The 15,245-nt window shown below is 44.1% G+C and overlaps 1 protein-coding gene across 1 annotated transcript; it reads left to right on the top strand.

Moving 5' to 3' along the window:
* The first annotated feature begins 834 nt into the window (after nt 1–834).
* On the top strand, nt 835–13,814 carry atp6ap1lb (ATPase H+ transporting accessory protein 1 like b). Its single transcript, XM_047609872.1, has 7 exons — nt 835–1,086; nt 8,397–8,434; nt 8,992–9,074; nt 10,482–10,720; nt 10,947–10,997; nt 11,105–11,348; nt 11,703–13,814. The coding sequence occupies exons 1-7, from the start codon at nt 953–955 to the stop codon at nt 11,937–11,939; spliced, it is 1,026 nt and encodes a 341-aa protein (XP_047465828.1). The 5' UTR covers nt 835–952; the 3' UTR covers nt 11,940–13,814.
* The last annotated feature ends 1,431 nt before the right edge of the window (nt 13,815–15,245 follow it).

Below are 15,245 nucleotides of genomic sequence, written 5' to 3'. Positions count from 1 at the left end.
CTACCATGATAGTAGGTCAACCACAGCGCGTTATATAAGCACTCTTAATGTTCTGCTCTGAAAACCAACACATCCTCGGATATGGAGACAAAAGATCTGAGAGGATATATCAAGATCCTGGGGCGGTTCACGCATGGGGGAGAAATAACGAGGAGGGGACGGGATCAGCCGTCAGGGTCGACAGGGTTGGACCCTCGCTCTCGTCTCATCCCACGGCTGCTCAGCTGCTCCTGTCATCCATATTTGCAGCCTCAGTGGACAATTTCCTCAGCCGCGGGCCCTCTCAGTGCTCACAACAACACATCAAGTGAATTAATTCTGCTACTGTGGCAGCACACTGGAGATCTAGGTCATGGCTCTGTTTTTTTTTTTTTTTCTTTTCCCCTTTTCTTCCTCTTTCTGTGGCCACCTAAAGACATGTCAACATCCTCCCATCCTCCTCCGCAAGCTGACCTTGACAATCCCAGGTGGTTTTCCACAGAGGCATGTGCGTACGTGTCTGAGCCTGCTACGGGGGATGCGTGGCCCCCGTACGCGCGCGCTTCCCCGCCGTGTGAGTGGTTTGTTATTTATAGGTGGCGCAGGTATGATGGGATGTGTGATGAAGAAGGCCGAGCCGCCGTCTATACTTGGGGCTTGCCTGCGGCCGTGCGCGCGTGAAGGAGGGGAGGAAGAGAGGGGAGAGAGAGAGAGAGAGCACTGGAGTGGACGTGGGAGGGTGAGCGGGGTGAGAGGCAGAGGGAGGGTGACAGAGAAGGGAGTAAGAGGAGGGGGGAGGAGAGGAGGTGCAGCGGGAAGGGGGGGGGGGGGGCTGTGACGCACGCTGATCGGCTCTGCTCGCAGCCGATTGGCTGAGGTGTCTGCCAGTCAGAGGAGCTGGGAGCCAGGCGCTGCTAGGAGAGCAGATTATGAAGCGGAGCTCTACCAGCGGCAGTCGCCTCTTATTGTCTCAATGGCTGCACACGCATTCCTCCTCTGCTCCCTCGGCTTGCTGTCAGCTCTCAGCCGGCCCGGGCTCTCCTTCACTGAGGAAGAGTCACAGCCAGGACTTATCTATGAAGAAGTGCCTGAATTATTGGACAGAAGGTAAACCCATCCTCTGTGTGGCTGTGAGCAGAGAGGGGTGTAGGGGTAGGGGAGGTGTGTGCGTGTGTGTGTGGGGGGGTGGTGGTGGGGTTGGGGGGGGAGGGGTACAGGGAGATGCATGCAGGGATGTTGGGATGCTGGGATGCTGATGTGTTCTGTTAGGTTTCTCTTTCTGTCTTTCCCCGCCTTGCCTTTCCCCACGCCGCGGGTGCGTCTCGGATTGTGAATGCGGGCAGTGTGGCGGTGTGTCAGAAGGAGCTGAGAGCTGCGAGGCTTTGTTTGTCTCGGTCTCGGGGACTGCATCAGACGGCGGCTCATCGATCACGGATGGGGCCGTTGTCTCTGTACAGTAGTGCTGGTCTGGCAGGAGGGAGCTAAATAAGGCTGGGGCAGCGGGGCCCGCAGGAGAGGGTTAGAGAAGGTGGAAAGGAGGGAAGGCGAGGAGGTGCAGCGCAGAGGAGGGAAGGTAAACAAGGATGGGGCAGGAGGATAGGGTGCATCAGGGATGGTCTGGGGTCTGTTTACTGATGCAGTCATTGAGAGAGAGACGGGGAGAGAGAGAGAGGGAGAGAGAGAAAGAGGGGAGAAGGGAATTCTAGCCGGCCATGTCTGCATAATGCACATGCAGGCCTGCAGGTCAAATCTGGATAAAATATTCAAGGCTCAATCCTAGAGGCACTCACAACAGTGTCACAGGGAGAGATGAGAGAGCAGACAGCCAGGGCCTTTACTAGCACCAGTCCCTGCCTGCTTACAGAGACATCACAGCAAAGACCTATAATACTGAGCCAAAGCCATGTAAGGCTCTTGAAACTGTGCCACGCATGGTGGCTCACACTATCCTCCATAGCGCGAATGCTTCCGAGTCATAACATGCTGCAGTTTCTGACTCAGTGCTCTTTAATCATCGCTCACATAATTTCCCCCTCGTTATTGCACTTCAAGCACAGTCACACACTTTGGACAATGGAACATTAGCATGGTCAGTTATACACAAACAGTCTTATCGGTACACATGTTTACAAGCCCGGGGCAAGAATTGGACATGGACTTAGCAATAAATATAAGAACTCTCATGGATGCATGCTTTCATTTCAGCTCAATTTATGGTTGTGAACCCCTGACAGATCCCTATCTTAACTTTTTACCACAGTCCCTCTGAGAGAGAGAGAGAGAGAGAGAGAGAGAAAGAGGGAGGGAGGCTACATTGATTTCTCCTGGGGTTTTGAGCCTGTTCCCTGGATGAAACTCAGTGCGTAACTCTGCAACGTAACCATTACGGTACCCAGACACGGCTCCTGTCTCAGCTCTGACACACTCCAAGATGCTGTTATATAAGAGCCTTCAATTCGGGAGGCATTGTAGGGTTTTCTGGGAACGTGGGAGGAAAGGTTCAGTGAGTGGGAGGCTTCTAGTGCTGACAAGTGATGCTAGAAACAGGAGAAAACCATCTGATTTTCTGAGCTGAAGTGCCACGCTATGACAGGCTGCAGGTGGACAAAGATCGAGAGCCAGAGGCTTCAGTAAAAAAAAAATAATAATAAAAAAAAACATTTATGTACTTGATAATTAATAGAGATTATTACACATTCCAGAAAATTATGTTTCTAGTATAATTTGGCCTGTTTGAAACAAAAATAACTGGAGGTGAAAAGTTTTTTATACAATTCTAATCATCACCATAACGTTTATGTAATCATCCTAAGGCTAGTGCTTTTCCGGTGAAAATAAATACGCTCCTAAAGTCGGTACAGATTTAAGGTCAAAAGTAATTTTGGAGATGACCTCTTCTCTCATCTGGGCAGAGTCCAACAACAGCAACAGGAAAGAAAGAGAACGAGAGGAAAATAACCGAAGACGACATGACGTCACAAAACTTTGCCGTTAAGTTCCTTTGTTGCACAACTCTGAAGACCGTTTTAAACAACTGTAACTCAATTACCAGTGAAATCCAATATTAAGTAAACCACTGAACTCCACCAACAATTACACCAGTAAATTAGCATGACCCAGTTTCTTGAGGTGGCTGGAACACACTCCTGACTACGTTACATCATTCACTATGTCACGCTAAATGCGATCATCGCAGTAGCACGAAAGTTTGTCTTTCCATGTCAATTTATCATCATTTATAAACTAAGAATAAAGGCTGCAAGTCAAAGTGTTTGGCAGTGTTCTTACTTTTTTGGTGCAACTTGTCCATCAGTGCAAAATTCATTTTGGCAACAGTTTTAAAAGTTCATGATACGTATGCTCCAACTGTTAAACTCCTCGACACAAACCCTGACACAGATTAGGAGGTCAAAGAATTAGATTTTAGTAGATGATTGGTCAGAGGTTTCTGTTCATGGGAAAGCTTAAAAGTCTTTCCCATATTATCCTTACATATTATTTGACTTCATAAAGATGTTTACGCTCTCTTACTTTTCAGGTGGGAATAGTGGGAAAAGGGTAAGCCAAAAGCAAGTAATCAGAGTTTCAACTACTGTGTGCCTGGCCAACACATTAACGCATGGGATCTCAGAGGGAGCAGGAAGATTGTGACAACCCTAGCGCTCGACCTAAAGTCAAATATGAAGCTGCAATCAAGGCTACTCTCAAATTGCAGCGAGGCTCCGAGCGGCATCTGATTAAAGTCCTGAGGCGTAATCTGCACTAATAAATCTATTAATAGGCCGACACCTTCATGGTGCGGGATTAAGGAACGTTTTTGTGCCACGTCACGGATAATGTTGTTTACCTTAACGGTGAAGTACTTTGCAATGAAAAAAATCTAAATATACTTCACAGGTAACCAAGAAATATCAATGTATTTTAGAGATTAACATGAGGTTAACATTGCTCTGCAAAAGTAGTTCATCCTGGACATCGTGAAATACTATCAAAGCTGGGTTTGATATTTCATGTAGGCATAACAAAAGGAAATATGAGTACTCATCACTATGGTCTGATACACGATAAAACTACACAGTGACTATTATTCTAGGCGTGTACAAATCATTGCCATTTTAATGACGCCACAATGAGCTAAATGAACCACATAGAAAAAAGATATTGCAGAGCTATTACTCCCTGACATCATGCTCCTGTTGTAAGACGTAGAGGCTCGGGGCGGACTGGTTTACAGAGTGTCTGAGTGCAGTGGCTCAGCACAAACGGGGACTTGTTTACAAGTTTGGGGAGCAGGCACCACACCTTTTCTCTGCTCAGCAGCACACAGCAGAGGCACAGATGAGGGAGGATAATAGGCTGTCCATCTGCGAGCTTGAATAAGGATGCCCGGTGGAAATGCATCGATTGAGCTAGCGTTGCTCTTAGTATTTAAAAGCCAGACGCGCGTCTAAAAATAACCGCAACGTCTTCATAACATATTCGCGTTGAACTCGCACCGGCGGTGCGGACATGTGTGATGTGTGTAGATGCACTTAGTTAAGGACCGAGGGGGAGCGAGGTGAGCCAAAGAGTGGCTCTGGCATGGCTTTGATTATATAAAGGGCCTGTTCAGCACCCATACTACCGTGTGACAGGCTGAGCCAATGAAGGGGCCGCAGCAGTCCTGGGTTGCTGACCTCGCGAAACTGGCACAAGAACAAACGGATGGGCTTTAGTTAGCACTCACACTCGCAGAGACTCCCCCATCAGCCAGCTGAGGCCTGGGTTTCAGGTCCGCGGAAAGAACTGCTCGCTCGCTTGCGTTTGATTTTATTTGTGTGCTAGTGAATCACAGCTGGGCATTGTTTACATGGGCTCGTAACTAAATAAATCCAATGTTCGGGGGGAAACTGAATGGGGATTTTTGTGCAGCCGTGAGACCGTCACGCATTGTCGGTGCAGGCTATAAGTCAGCGGCTTCCAAGTATCCACCATGCTACTGAGGTTTCAGTCGCAGCTGCCAAAGGTGTAGTGCTTTTGGCAGCTCTTCCATATACAGTCATGCTTACCCAGCATCCACTTGGGGAAATGTAAATATTTGGATTCCCCATATACATAAACTCTTACATTGTTACTCAGAGAATAGCATGCGCAGGCATTACGTAGCAGGTTCTTAAGAGTCTGTATGTTCGAGTATAGATCCTGAGACAAACACACGTGGTGTCTTGGATTTTGACACTCATGTTGACGTTGGAGTTGGCACACACACACACCCCTTCTGGATGAGAAACCTTGTACACACTGCACTGCTCTACAACCCCTTACAGCTGACAGCATCCAGCAGCCTTTTATTATTTGTTAAAAATTACTGACACTTGAATCCTCTTGATTTAATTTATTGGAAAGTCCTTGGTTACTCTTCAGCCGTGACGTAGGTGACCTGAAACGAGGAGGCCATAAATTTTGTGCGATGAAGGAGCAGCATGCATTGTAAAGTTTTCTTTTGCTCATTCATCTGAATTTTTGTGCTTTTACAGACAAAAAAAGCCACCAAAAGTAAATTCGACATCATAAATCCAGTGAATAAACGTCCAAGTAATAAATCTAGTAATGAAAGAAAGTTTATATTCCCTAACGTATCATGAAAAACTAAAAGTTCTCACATTTATTTAATTAAAAATCCTTAAACAGCTATATTTAGCTTGTTGATTTTATCTAAACTACAGTACGCATAGTTCAACTTAAAATCCACTGGATGTGCACAGTTGCTTAGTTTTCAGAGGTCATTTTCGATGTATAAATTAGCTCCCGAACCGTCCAGAATGCTGCAGCCTCTGACATCAGGCCTTAATCTCTTCATCTTGTTCACGGCCTATGTCTCCCCATGTTTGGGATCCAGTGGACCTGGTCTGTGCTTATCTCTAATCCTAATCCATCTGCCACCAAACTACACAATATTGCCAAGGTGGAAACTGCACCATACGGGTAGCTAACTACTCCAGACGGCCGGCACTGACGTGTCTGGAAACCTACCGTAAAACCGGAACGCCGAGCTCTCCTGACACAGAACCCTCTAAGCGTTTTTCATTTGTTAGCTGCGGCCTAAACCTGCTCACCTTGTTGTGTCCTGCAACTGCAGATGTAACTTAGTCTCGTTACTAAAATTGTTGTTGTCGTTCAAGCAGAGTTGAAGTTCCTCAAGTAAATGGGGGCAATTCCACCAGTGTCTTGGTTTAATAATTGAGAGAAACAAAAATGTAACTGATGAAGTTCTTTACAGACATCTGCAATTTCAAAAAGAATGTTTTGAAATCTAAACAAAGCTAAGGAACAACCCAAAACGATGACGTGAGAAAAAAGCCAGTCGTCATCCCCAATCCCTCAGGTCTTAGAGTTATCTTTTACATCCCATTATTGCTGGCTATTGTGTGGAGATTAGTGAGCCGACCCAAAATGTGTTCACTAAGAACAGACCAAGACAGACCAGACAGGGGCGTTTAGGGATGACCATCACAACAGGCAAAACCGGCCATGTCAGCGCCGCCCCGTAAGCCCATTGCCGTCTTATGTCTTTGATTAGACAGTTAACAGGATCAGGATTAAAGCTACGTGAGCTTTAGTGACACGGCAAGAAGGACAGCATACTTAAACATGTGCAGTTAAAGAACAATGGCTTCTCATCTGTCTCTTGTTCGCTATGTAGGCTAATCCCACATCAACGATGGGCCATTAATACCACCAATACAACACACCGAAGCTGAATTAATGCAAGACAGCATAAATAGAACAGCTACTAGTAACTTTGTGAACTAAATAATAATAAAACTCCATGCAGAGAGTTTTGTGCAATTGTCCTTTGTTCAGTTCAGTGTTAAGGTTCCTATAGAGGGTTTTCATGGCACATCATCACCGCGTCTTAAATCCAGAAGTTGCCATGTTGGGGCACAGACAAGGTGCACAGACTGAAGTAGACGTTGGAAAATGGTGAATTATTGCCGTGTTTTCAGCAGAACCTACTGTGCAGACAGCGAAAAACATTTGGAATTTTATAGACTGACAAAAGTTATCACAAATCAGCGAGAACAATTCCGAAAGTTATCAGAGGAAAGGAGGCACATGTGGACAAGTCTGGACAACACCCGAATTTGTTTGTCCCTTTTCTTGTCAGGTAATTGAAATGTAGCGAGCAGCGGCTCTTAACTAATTTTCTACTGTAATGATAATAACATAATTCATTTGAAGCTCAGGTGACCTTTGCTGACCTGTCATTCCAACAGATGGCACCCAATCTGGGTCAACCTTTTGATAAAGGTCAGACTTTTTTTTACCTGGAATACAATGAGAAACACAACAGACTTTAGCTCTACATTTTAAGAGCGGTGTTGCTACTGTAGCAGGCTATTAAGAGTGGTCAGGGTCAGATATAAGTCAGTAATGCCGCATGTGGTAGCTTGACATGAATTATATTATTATCATTACACTAGAAAATTTGTTATAGAGCCACTGCCATCAACATTTCGATTACCTGACAAGAAATGGGCTGAACAAATCCGGATGTTGTTCAAATGACAAGCGCCTCTTCTACTCTGATTTTGGCATTGTTCTCTCTGATTTGTAATGACTTTTGTCAGTCTGTAAAATTCCGAATGTTTTTCCCGGTTTCCCCGGTACAGCCAAAAACACGGCAATAATTCACCATTTTCCACCATATACTTCAGTTGTGGAAAATGTTTCACTTGCCGATTGCCTCCAACATGGCGGCTTCCAGATTTATGACGTGCAGTGAAAACCCTCTATATTGCCTTTAAATAACATTTTCCCCTCTCAAAAAGTAAAACAATAAGAATTACTGACAAGAATGACTTGTTTTAAAAGTGCCACATCAATTTTTCAGTGATTAAATGTCGTGTTCATTATTTGCAGCCTGACTTGGACATTTTTTTTTTTTATAAAGTTTTGTTATCACTGCAATTCCTCCTCACTGAGTAGGTAGCTGCATGTCATCCCTGGATCCCGAAAAATGACCTTAAAGGGATATTTGAATCTTCCCACTCACTGCTGCAAATATTTTTCCTGTCTCAAAAGTTTGAATTACAGAATAAAAGATGTCTCTTGTGTCACTGAAAAGTCATGTTCGTAGTCTGTGCAGTGCAGGCTTTGAGTTTTTGTATCCAAAGATTAACTTCCAAACTTTCAACTAGATGTTACTAAGCAGTTTGGTCTCCTTGAATGTTATGAGAAGAATTTAATGGCTGGTGTTGAACTGCAGTACTTTTTATATTCACATTCTGCTCACTTAAACTAATACAACAATCCATATTTGTTTATGTGAGACTTTATGTGCTATGCATATGGTATACACAAAACATTTTACAAAAACAAGTTTTCCTGCATCCTGTGATACCAAGACCTTACGGTATCTTCTGTCTTCTCCACAGCAAAGAAAACCCCAAACAAGCGACAAGAGTCACATCACGTAAGTAACAAATCTACTGTGACACAAGGCCTGATTCAATCCAACCTGCCACGGTCATTTTGATGCTGATGTGCTGGATAGACGAACATGGCCAGTGCACTTCTGTCTTAGAGCTGGAGACGTCTTTGCTGCATTGTAATACAGTCTGATATTTAAGTGTGCGATCCATACACCTCGGAGGGATAATGTCTGGCTATATTTAGGGCACAAATGCAGGAAAAAAAGACATGTTCTTTTTTAATGATATGATGCCAAAATGTGTGTACGTATGTAGGCCAAGATGTAAACAGTATTTGTAAACACTGAACAATACCTCCGTAACCAAGGAATAAACTGCTGATGACTCAGTGTGATGACGCAAAACAACTGGAAATAGATATGAGCCCGAGCATGGAGGTGCATGCAGGATCTCTTTGTGTCTATATGTGTGTGTGTGTGTCTGTGTGTGAGATCGTCTGAACTTTTTTCTGATTATGTTGCAGTCTGCACTGCAGCACTGCAATCAGCTTAATGTGTACGCTGCTAACAATCTTCCACGGTGCGTGTCGTGGTTTCAGGTCAAGATGGGGAGTACGGCTTAGAGAGCGAGGAGGTTATTTTGACGCCCGAAGATGAGAACCCACTCAGGAGAATACTGCAGGTACGGGCTCCATCTCTGCGCCTTTGTCCGTACATACAAATGCACACGTGTGCAGACACAAACCGAGCATGCTCGCGCTGCCACACTGCATGACCTTGGATGTGGGGAATATTGTCTGTCTCGTATTCACCAGAGGTAAAACATCTTCGCCACCCACACGCAGGAACACTGTGATAGAAAATTCTCTCGAGCCATATGCTGTATCAACTGATGCATGTAGACGCAGCTTTATTCGATGCTTTTCTAAGCTACTCCACACGCTACTGTAAGTGTTCCTGTAATGTTTATCTCACTTATTATATCCCACATTTCTAATTACATTTAATTACATTAAACAAAAAAAAAATCACTTCACAGCCACTTTGACGACAGCTTCACATGTGTTGTGTGTTAGTGCTGGATTAGCCAAAGTGCCCTTCAGTGAGATGTAGACTTTGAGATTAAAAAGCCAGAGGGTGCAGCTTCTACCTGCATGCCATACGGCCAGTGCAGCCTGGCTACCACACCGTTAGAAATTCAGCTCCTGTTTTCTACACCTTCCTCCTCATTTCGGATTCAAGTGGTGGCTGGAACACTGAACTTTACATTGTTACAACGGGCATTTTTTTTTTTTTTGATCTCGATGACAGGCCCTGAAAGAGAGGTGATTTTTTTTTTTTTTTGAGTTGCCCTTTTGAAATTAAATATCACGGCATGCATAAAAGAAAAAAAGAAAAAGGATGGGGAGTCCCTCTCGGTTGTCCAACAAAGCAAGTTTGCCTGGTGTCTAATAAATCCAGACCTGGGAGGTGATGAGAGGAACACTGTGTTCGTGTATCGAGGATAATTTATGGTTTCTACAGTTGCGCCCCCGTTTAGCAGCTGGAGCTGCCAAACTCTGCCTTTCTAGCGTATCGCTTTACAGGCAGTCTTTTACATATTTTGTCCATTTGAGGTGAACTTCCTGGAGATACATTTAGAAATCATTGACTCAGCAGCTTTGTTTTTGTGACACTAGATACTCTCATTTTATCTCACATTATAATGATTAACATTATGTTACAGTCAGATTGGCCCCTACTGTTTATATACATTAACAAAGAGCAAGAGAGTTTGGATCAAATTGTCTATTGGGAGTATAAGTAAGAGAGAAGAAATAAAAGATTGATATATACATACAGTTTACAAAACCTGTGGCGTATTGACAATTCTTCAGAATCACAGACATCATCAGGGTACACACCTTTTGTTGGCTATATCCAGCCCCAGAAATTAACCTAAGTTCATACAAGTGTGAATGTCTCAGACAAACAAAATAAAATAAACTGGGTGCCCTCTAGAGGCCAGTCACAGAATGCTGAACTGCTGCTACCCACGTTTGCTGGAGTGTCTTTATTTTTCCTGATCTTTTTCTTCCTTGGTTTTCAGCCATTCGCCTGGCATCAGCCTGGGTTGTCTCACAGTAAGAGGAAGCTGCTTCAGTCTCTGATGGGGCCTTATGGCCCACTGAGTGTGTCTTACAACGGGAAGACCTGCATTCTGTTTAAGGCGAAGCGCCTGGCGATCCGCTACAGGAATCACACTTTTATCGATCTGACAGAACGGGTCTTCAACCCCAACTCGCCTGTGGACACTAAAGGCTCCATCTGCACCAAGGAGAAAGCTACGTAAGTCACGTAGTACAGCTAATGCTGCAGGAATTTGTTTTGCTGCGTCGTTGCTCGTTCTTTGTAAGATAGAGTGGATCCACATAGTTGCCGTGCGCATGCATCTTCTGTCAGACAAGGAAAAATTAATCCCTTATTATCTTCTAATAGAGCGGTTTAATCTTTTGAGAATTACTCAAGTTGTGGTGTTAAATGTTTTAATATTTGTGGTTTTGTTTTGCCTCAGGCTTTCATTGAGGTTTGGTGATGTGGAGGACTTGCGAGGTCTAGTAATCAGGTAAAATGCATGCATATACTTTGAACATTTTCAGCCTGACACCTTTCATTTATCACATCAAGCAGTCCATTAGTGTTTTGGACTTAAAGCGTTGTCTGTCCCATCAGGCTCCAGATGTCCAACACCTTTTACGAGGCAGCCGGTCAAAACTGGTTCACACTCGACAGCGTTCACATCCACTACAACTGGACCCAGGAGGCCACGTTCAACGCCAGCGAGGTCTACGCTCCTGCCACTTCATCCTACCATTGCCAGCACGTCAGCAGTCTGCACAAATACGACACCCTGCTAGTACCCAGCTCCCACACTGACACATCCGCTAACTGGCACATCACTTTCACTGATTTCCAGGTACACTGTTGCACAATGGGCACAGCTTTTGTTGTGTAACTCTTCTATTATTGTCTGCACATTCACTGTTATGTCACAGTTTTTTTTTTCTGTGTGTGTGCATGTGTTGGTATGTTTGCCAGCTATTTCTGATTGTGTTCTGCCTGTTTGGCCATCAGTCAGTCAAGTCAGTCTGATTAGCGTCTGTTTGGCAGTCTGTCATTCTGTCTGTACACTGTCTGTTGAGCCATCTGCTAGGCTGTCTCAACCTGTCCATCTGCCCACTGTCTCTGTGCTTGGTAAGCCCAGTAAGAGTCAGTTGTCCTCTTTAGTTCCACCTAATCTCATCTTTCCGCCTTCTCTTTGCTTTTCCAGATCCAGGCCTTCAATGTTCAGTCGGACAAGTTTGCGTCAGCCAGTGACTGTGCCACTTTCTTGACGCCGGCCATCCTGATGGGCTTGGTGACATCTCTGATCCTGCTCCTCGTCTTAGCCTACGCCCTGCATATGGTGGTACACCTCAAGCACATCGACCGCTACGAGGAGCACAAAGCCACCGTCTATTTCCCCCGTAGTCCAGAGGCCGAGCTACCGGACAAAAACAGCCTGTGAGGGAAAATGAGGAGCCGGACGACAATGGGGGAGAGGGGTGGAGAGAAAGCTGAGAAGCGAGGCCGAGGGGAGTGCAAGAGACTACAAGAGCGAAAAAGTATCCTCCACTGAATATTCGTTCAACAAAATGACACCTTTGCCTGTTCATATGAAAACCTTCTAAGTCTTAACTACTTTAAATAAATGCCGACCGTGGTTGGATACTTTTTCTTCTTTCCTCATCGACCTGCATCTTGGCATCCGCATTTTCTAATAAGGCCTTTGGATGTTCAAGCCTCTCCTAGAGTTAGCTCGTGACTGTAATGTCAGAGGTCAAGGTCAGTCCCAGGGCCCTGAAGGGCAGTAATGTATACAGGTCTTTACCCCAGCCAGCCATTAAAACCACAAAAGGCTAGCAACTGTGGCTAATACAGCTAACATCAGACGTTCCTGCTTAAATGTGCGCATTACACGGCTCACTGGTGTCATATTACAAGCTTCCATCAGAGACATTGTCTTTCCAGCTTTCATCACAGTACACTTTGTCTAATACTGCTGCAAGAAATATATGCTTCAACGGCCACTTTTATAGCTGAGATAGCCGTATTAGCTGCATGCTGTAAAAGACCAGCCTATCTGGGCTAGCACAGTGTTTCCTAATAATGTGTAATGAGAATCTTGACTTAAAATAATGAGACGTGGCACAAAGCAGAAGGGGCTTGAAAAGCTGTGGAATGAAAGCAAAGCGAAATATGAGGAACCACTGGACTAGCATCTGGCTGGAGTGACTAGACCAATGCGACTTTCCCTTCAGAGCCTTCTCTCACCCCGCCCCTGAAGAAGACTGCTGCTTGGAACTTAACTGTGAAAAGACCTTTTACAGACCAGCCAGACGGAGGGGGTTCTACAAACTAGCACAATATTGGTTAGCTGCGGAAGCGCTAACAACAAACTATCAAAGACTACATAAGGACCTATGCTGCACAAGACGGCCCGTCTGAGGGCGTGGCAGGAAGGCGGGTCTTGGGATGAAACGACTCTCTGAGAGCCGATGGTTCGGAGAAAGGGAGGCCAAGGGTACTCCATCCACACCGCTGGATCTGACTGCCAAAGTGAAACTACAGTGGAGTTGCCATAAAATATGGTGAGAGACAAAGCGAGATAATGTGAAAATGAAAGCTAACAATTACAGCTATGTACAAAACAAAATACAAACAAACAAAAAAACACATGTACAGAAGTGTCACTCTGCGGAGGTCTTTTTTTTTATATATACAATGTAATCATTACATACTATTAGGTACAGGATGACTATGCTAATCCTCATAACCAAAAGGATATTCAAAGCTGTAGATACATTAAGATCTCTATACGATCATAGCTGTTTACTATCTTCAAATACCGCACAACTAATAAACATAGGTACAAGTAAGACATCGTGCTACGAGGATTGGTAAAAGCGTCAAATGCATATGATTTTTTTCTACAGAAGAATAACATGTTACACTGTCTGTTTATTTGTTTTAAGCTGGGCAAGACAACATGAGGTCCAGATTCATCTAACTGTAAATTACAGTAAAAATTCCTACCATAGAAGGACGATACTATGGAATGCCGTCCACCCATGGGGACTTATAGATGCCATTATTATGCCAGAAGTCAAACTAGCAGCAGCCACAGTGTCAGTAAGTCATTACTACTGATTAAAAAAAAAGAAAACACTCAGCATGACAGTAAATAGATATCTTAACATTCGATATGGCAGTTCTGTCAATCTGTAGCAGTGTAAAATGTGTTCTTTGGTCATAAATGTATCCTACAAACTATGAAACGGTTGAAGGCAGTTTGTCCCAGGACCAACTGATGTACTTTGAAGAATAAAATGATATTCGGAGAGAAAGGCCTGCTGTGTTTTATATTCATTCGTTTCACCAAATGCATACAGGCACAGTGTGCACATATTCTGCTTTGATACCAAACGTATTTCATTGACAATAATAAGGATGATGCGGTCAAGGTGTACAGAGAGAGAGAGAGTGGAGGACGTCGTAGGATGTTGCCATAGCAACCTTACTCTGCTCAGCGTTCGGAAGACCAATAGGCTGGTGGTGGATGGAAGTTCCCAACTTAAACTGGACAGCCCAGACAACACTAAGGCCCTCTACGGGAAAGTACAGCAACTTTTCTTCATGACGAAGAGGCTCAAGTCATTTAACAAGTATACAAGGCTGCTACGGATGTTCTACTGGTTGTCTTGTGTGTTCTACCAGTCAGTAGTGTGCTTGGTGGCAGAGCCCGAAGAAATGGGAAAACAAATGGAGAAGACTAGATCTCTGGTGGAGCTGGAACAGGGCAGAGTGGAAACAGTGGGAGAACAGATACTCAAAGGTATCACAAAGTCTTCAGGGATAACATGAGCATGTTCAGCTAAACACACTTCTAACCAAAGCATTTAAGGGCTCCTTTTCTTGCAAATAAATGCAAAATTACCTCCACCCTGCATCACTCATAGTTAAACTGTCTTAATGCATGTATTTATACAAAAGGTATTCTAACTTTGTTTGTAGATAGATTTAGTTTACTATATCTATTATTGTATTTTTCCACAGGTTTTGTGTTTGTTTATTTTAGTTGTATTTTGTAAACCACTTGGTGTTAAGTTTTATATAAAGATAGTTACAAACATTTTGTTACTGAATTTACAGCTTTCCAGCACACTGTCTCGGCTTTATGCCAGCTCTCTGTCCCCTCCTGAGTGCCATCTGCTCTCTCCTCTCACCTCGCTCTGACCTAAAATGTCAGTACCTCCGAGTGGCTGCTACAGTTTACCTACCGACAGCTGTCCAATCAAACACCTTCATGCATACTTCATAGGCTATGATAGCCTCATGATAATCGTGAGTCTCAAACCACAGCCTCAATGTCATCTGTGTTCTGCTGAGGTGAAATGCTCTAAAAGAATATAGCTACCTCACTATCCAAGACACACTGCGTACTTTCAGTTATGCTGAACAGTTTTATTTGCACATTATATTTTAGAGCGGTGTAGACTTAATTACCTGCCTTACCGAAAGACCCGGTGAGGGTCTATTTAATGGTTATTTTAACTATGAGTGATAGGCTTGCATAACGAACATTTCCTAGAATTTAAATATTATTTTCAGCCACAAATTCAGCAGTAGATTAAAAATGCACATATGGATCATTCACAACCAGAAACACTCTTTGAAAATATGCTCTGCAGAGACATCTAGTGGTAACAAGTGGTCCTTGCAACAAGCACCTAACCATGTAACTAGGGTTGACAACACAATGTGACATTAAGTA

Source organism: Mugil cephalus, chromosome 1 (assembly GCF_022458985.1).
Source record: "Mugil cephalus isolate CIBA_MC_2020 chromosome 1, CIBA_Mcephalus_1.1, whole genome shotgun sequence".
Classification (NCBI taxonomy): domain Eukaryota; kingdom Metazoa; phylum Chordata; class Actinopteri; order Mugiliformes; family Mugilidae; genus Mugil; species Mugil cephalus.
Note: the sequence above shows the minus strand (reverse complement) of the source record. Positions and strands in the feature narration are given on the sequence as shown.

What these genes read in the sequence shown, in the direction of transcription:
- atp6ap1lb (XM_047609872.1), top strand. Translation starts at nt 953, where the DNA reads ATGGCTGCACACGCATTCCTCCTCTGCTCCCTCGGCTTGCTGTCAGCT. An exon ending in CACTCAGGAGAATACTGCAG is followed by an intron (nt 9,075 to 10,481) that starts GTACGGGCTCCA and finishes CTTGGTTTTCAG; the next exon opens with CCATTCGCCTGGCATCAGCC. An exon ending in TGCACCAAGGAGAAAGCTAC is followed by an intron (nt 10,721 to 10,946) that starts GTAAGTCACGTA and finishes GTTTTGCCTCAG; the next exon opens with GCTTTCATTGAGGTTTGGTG.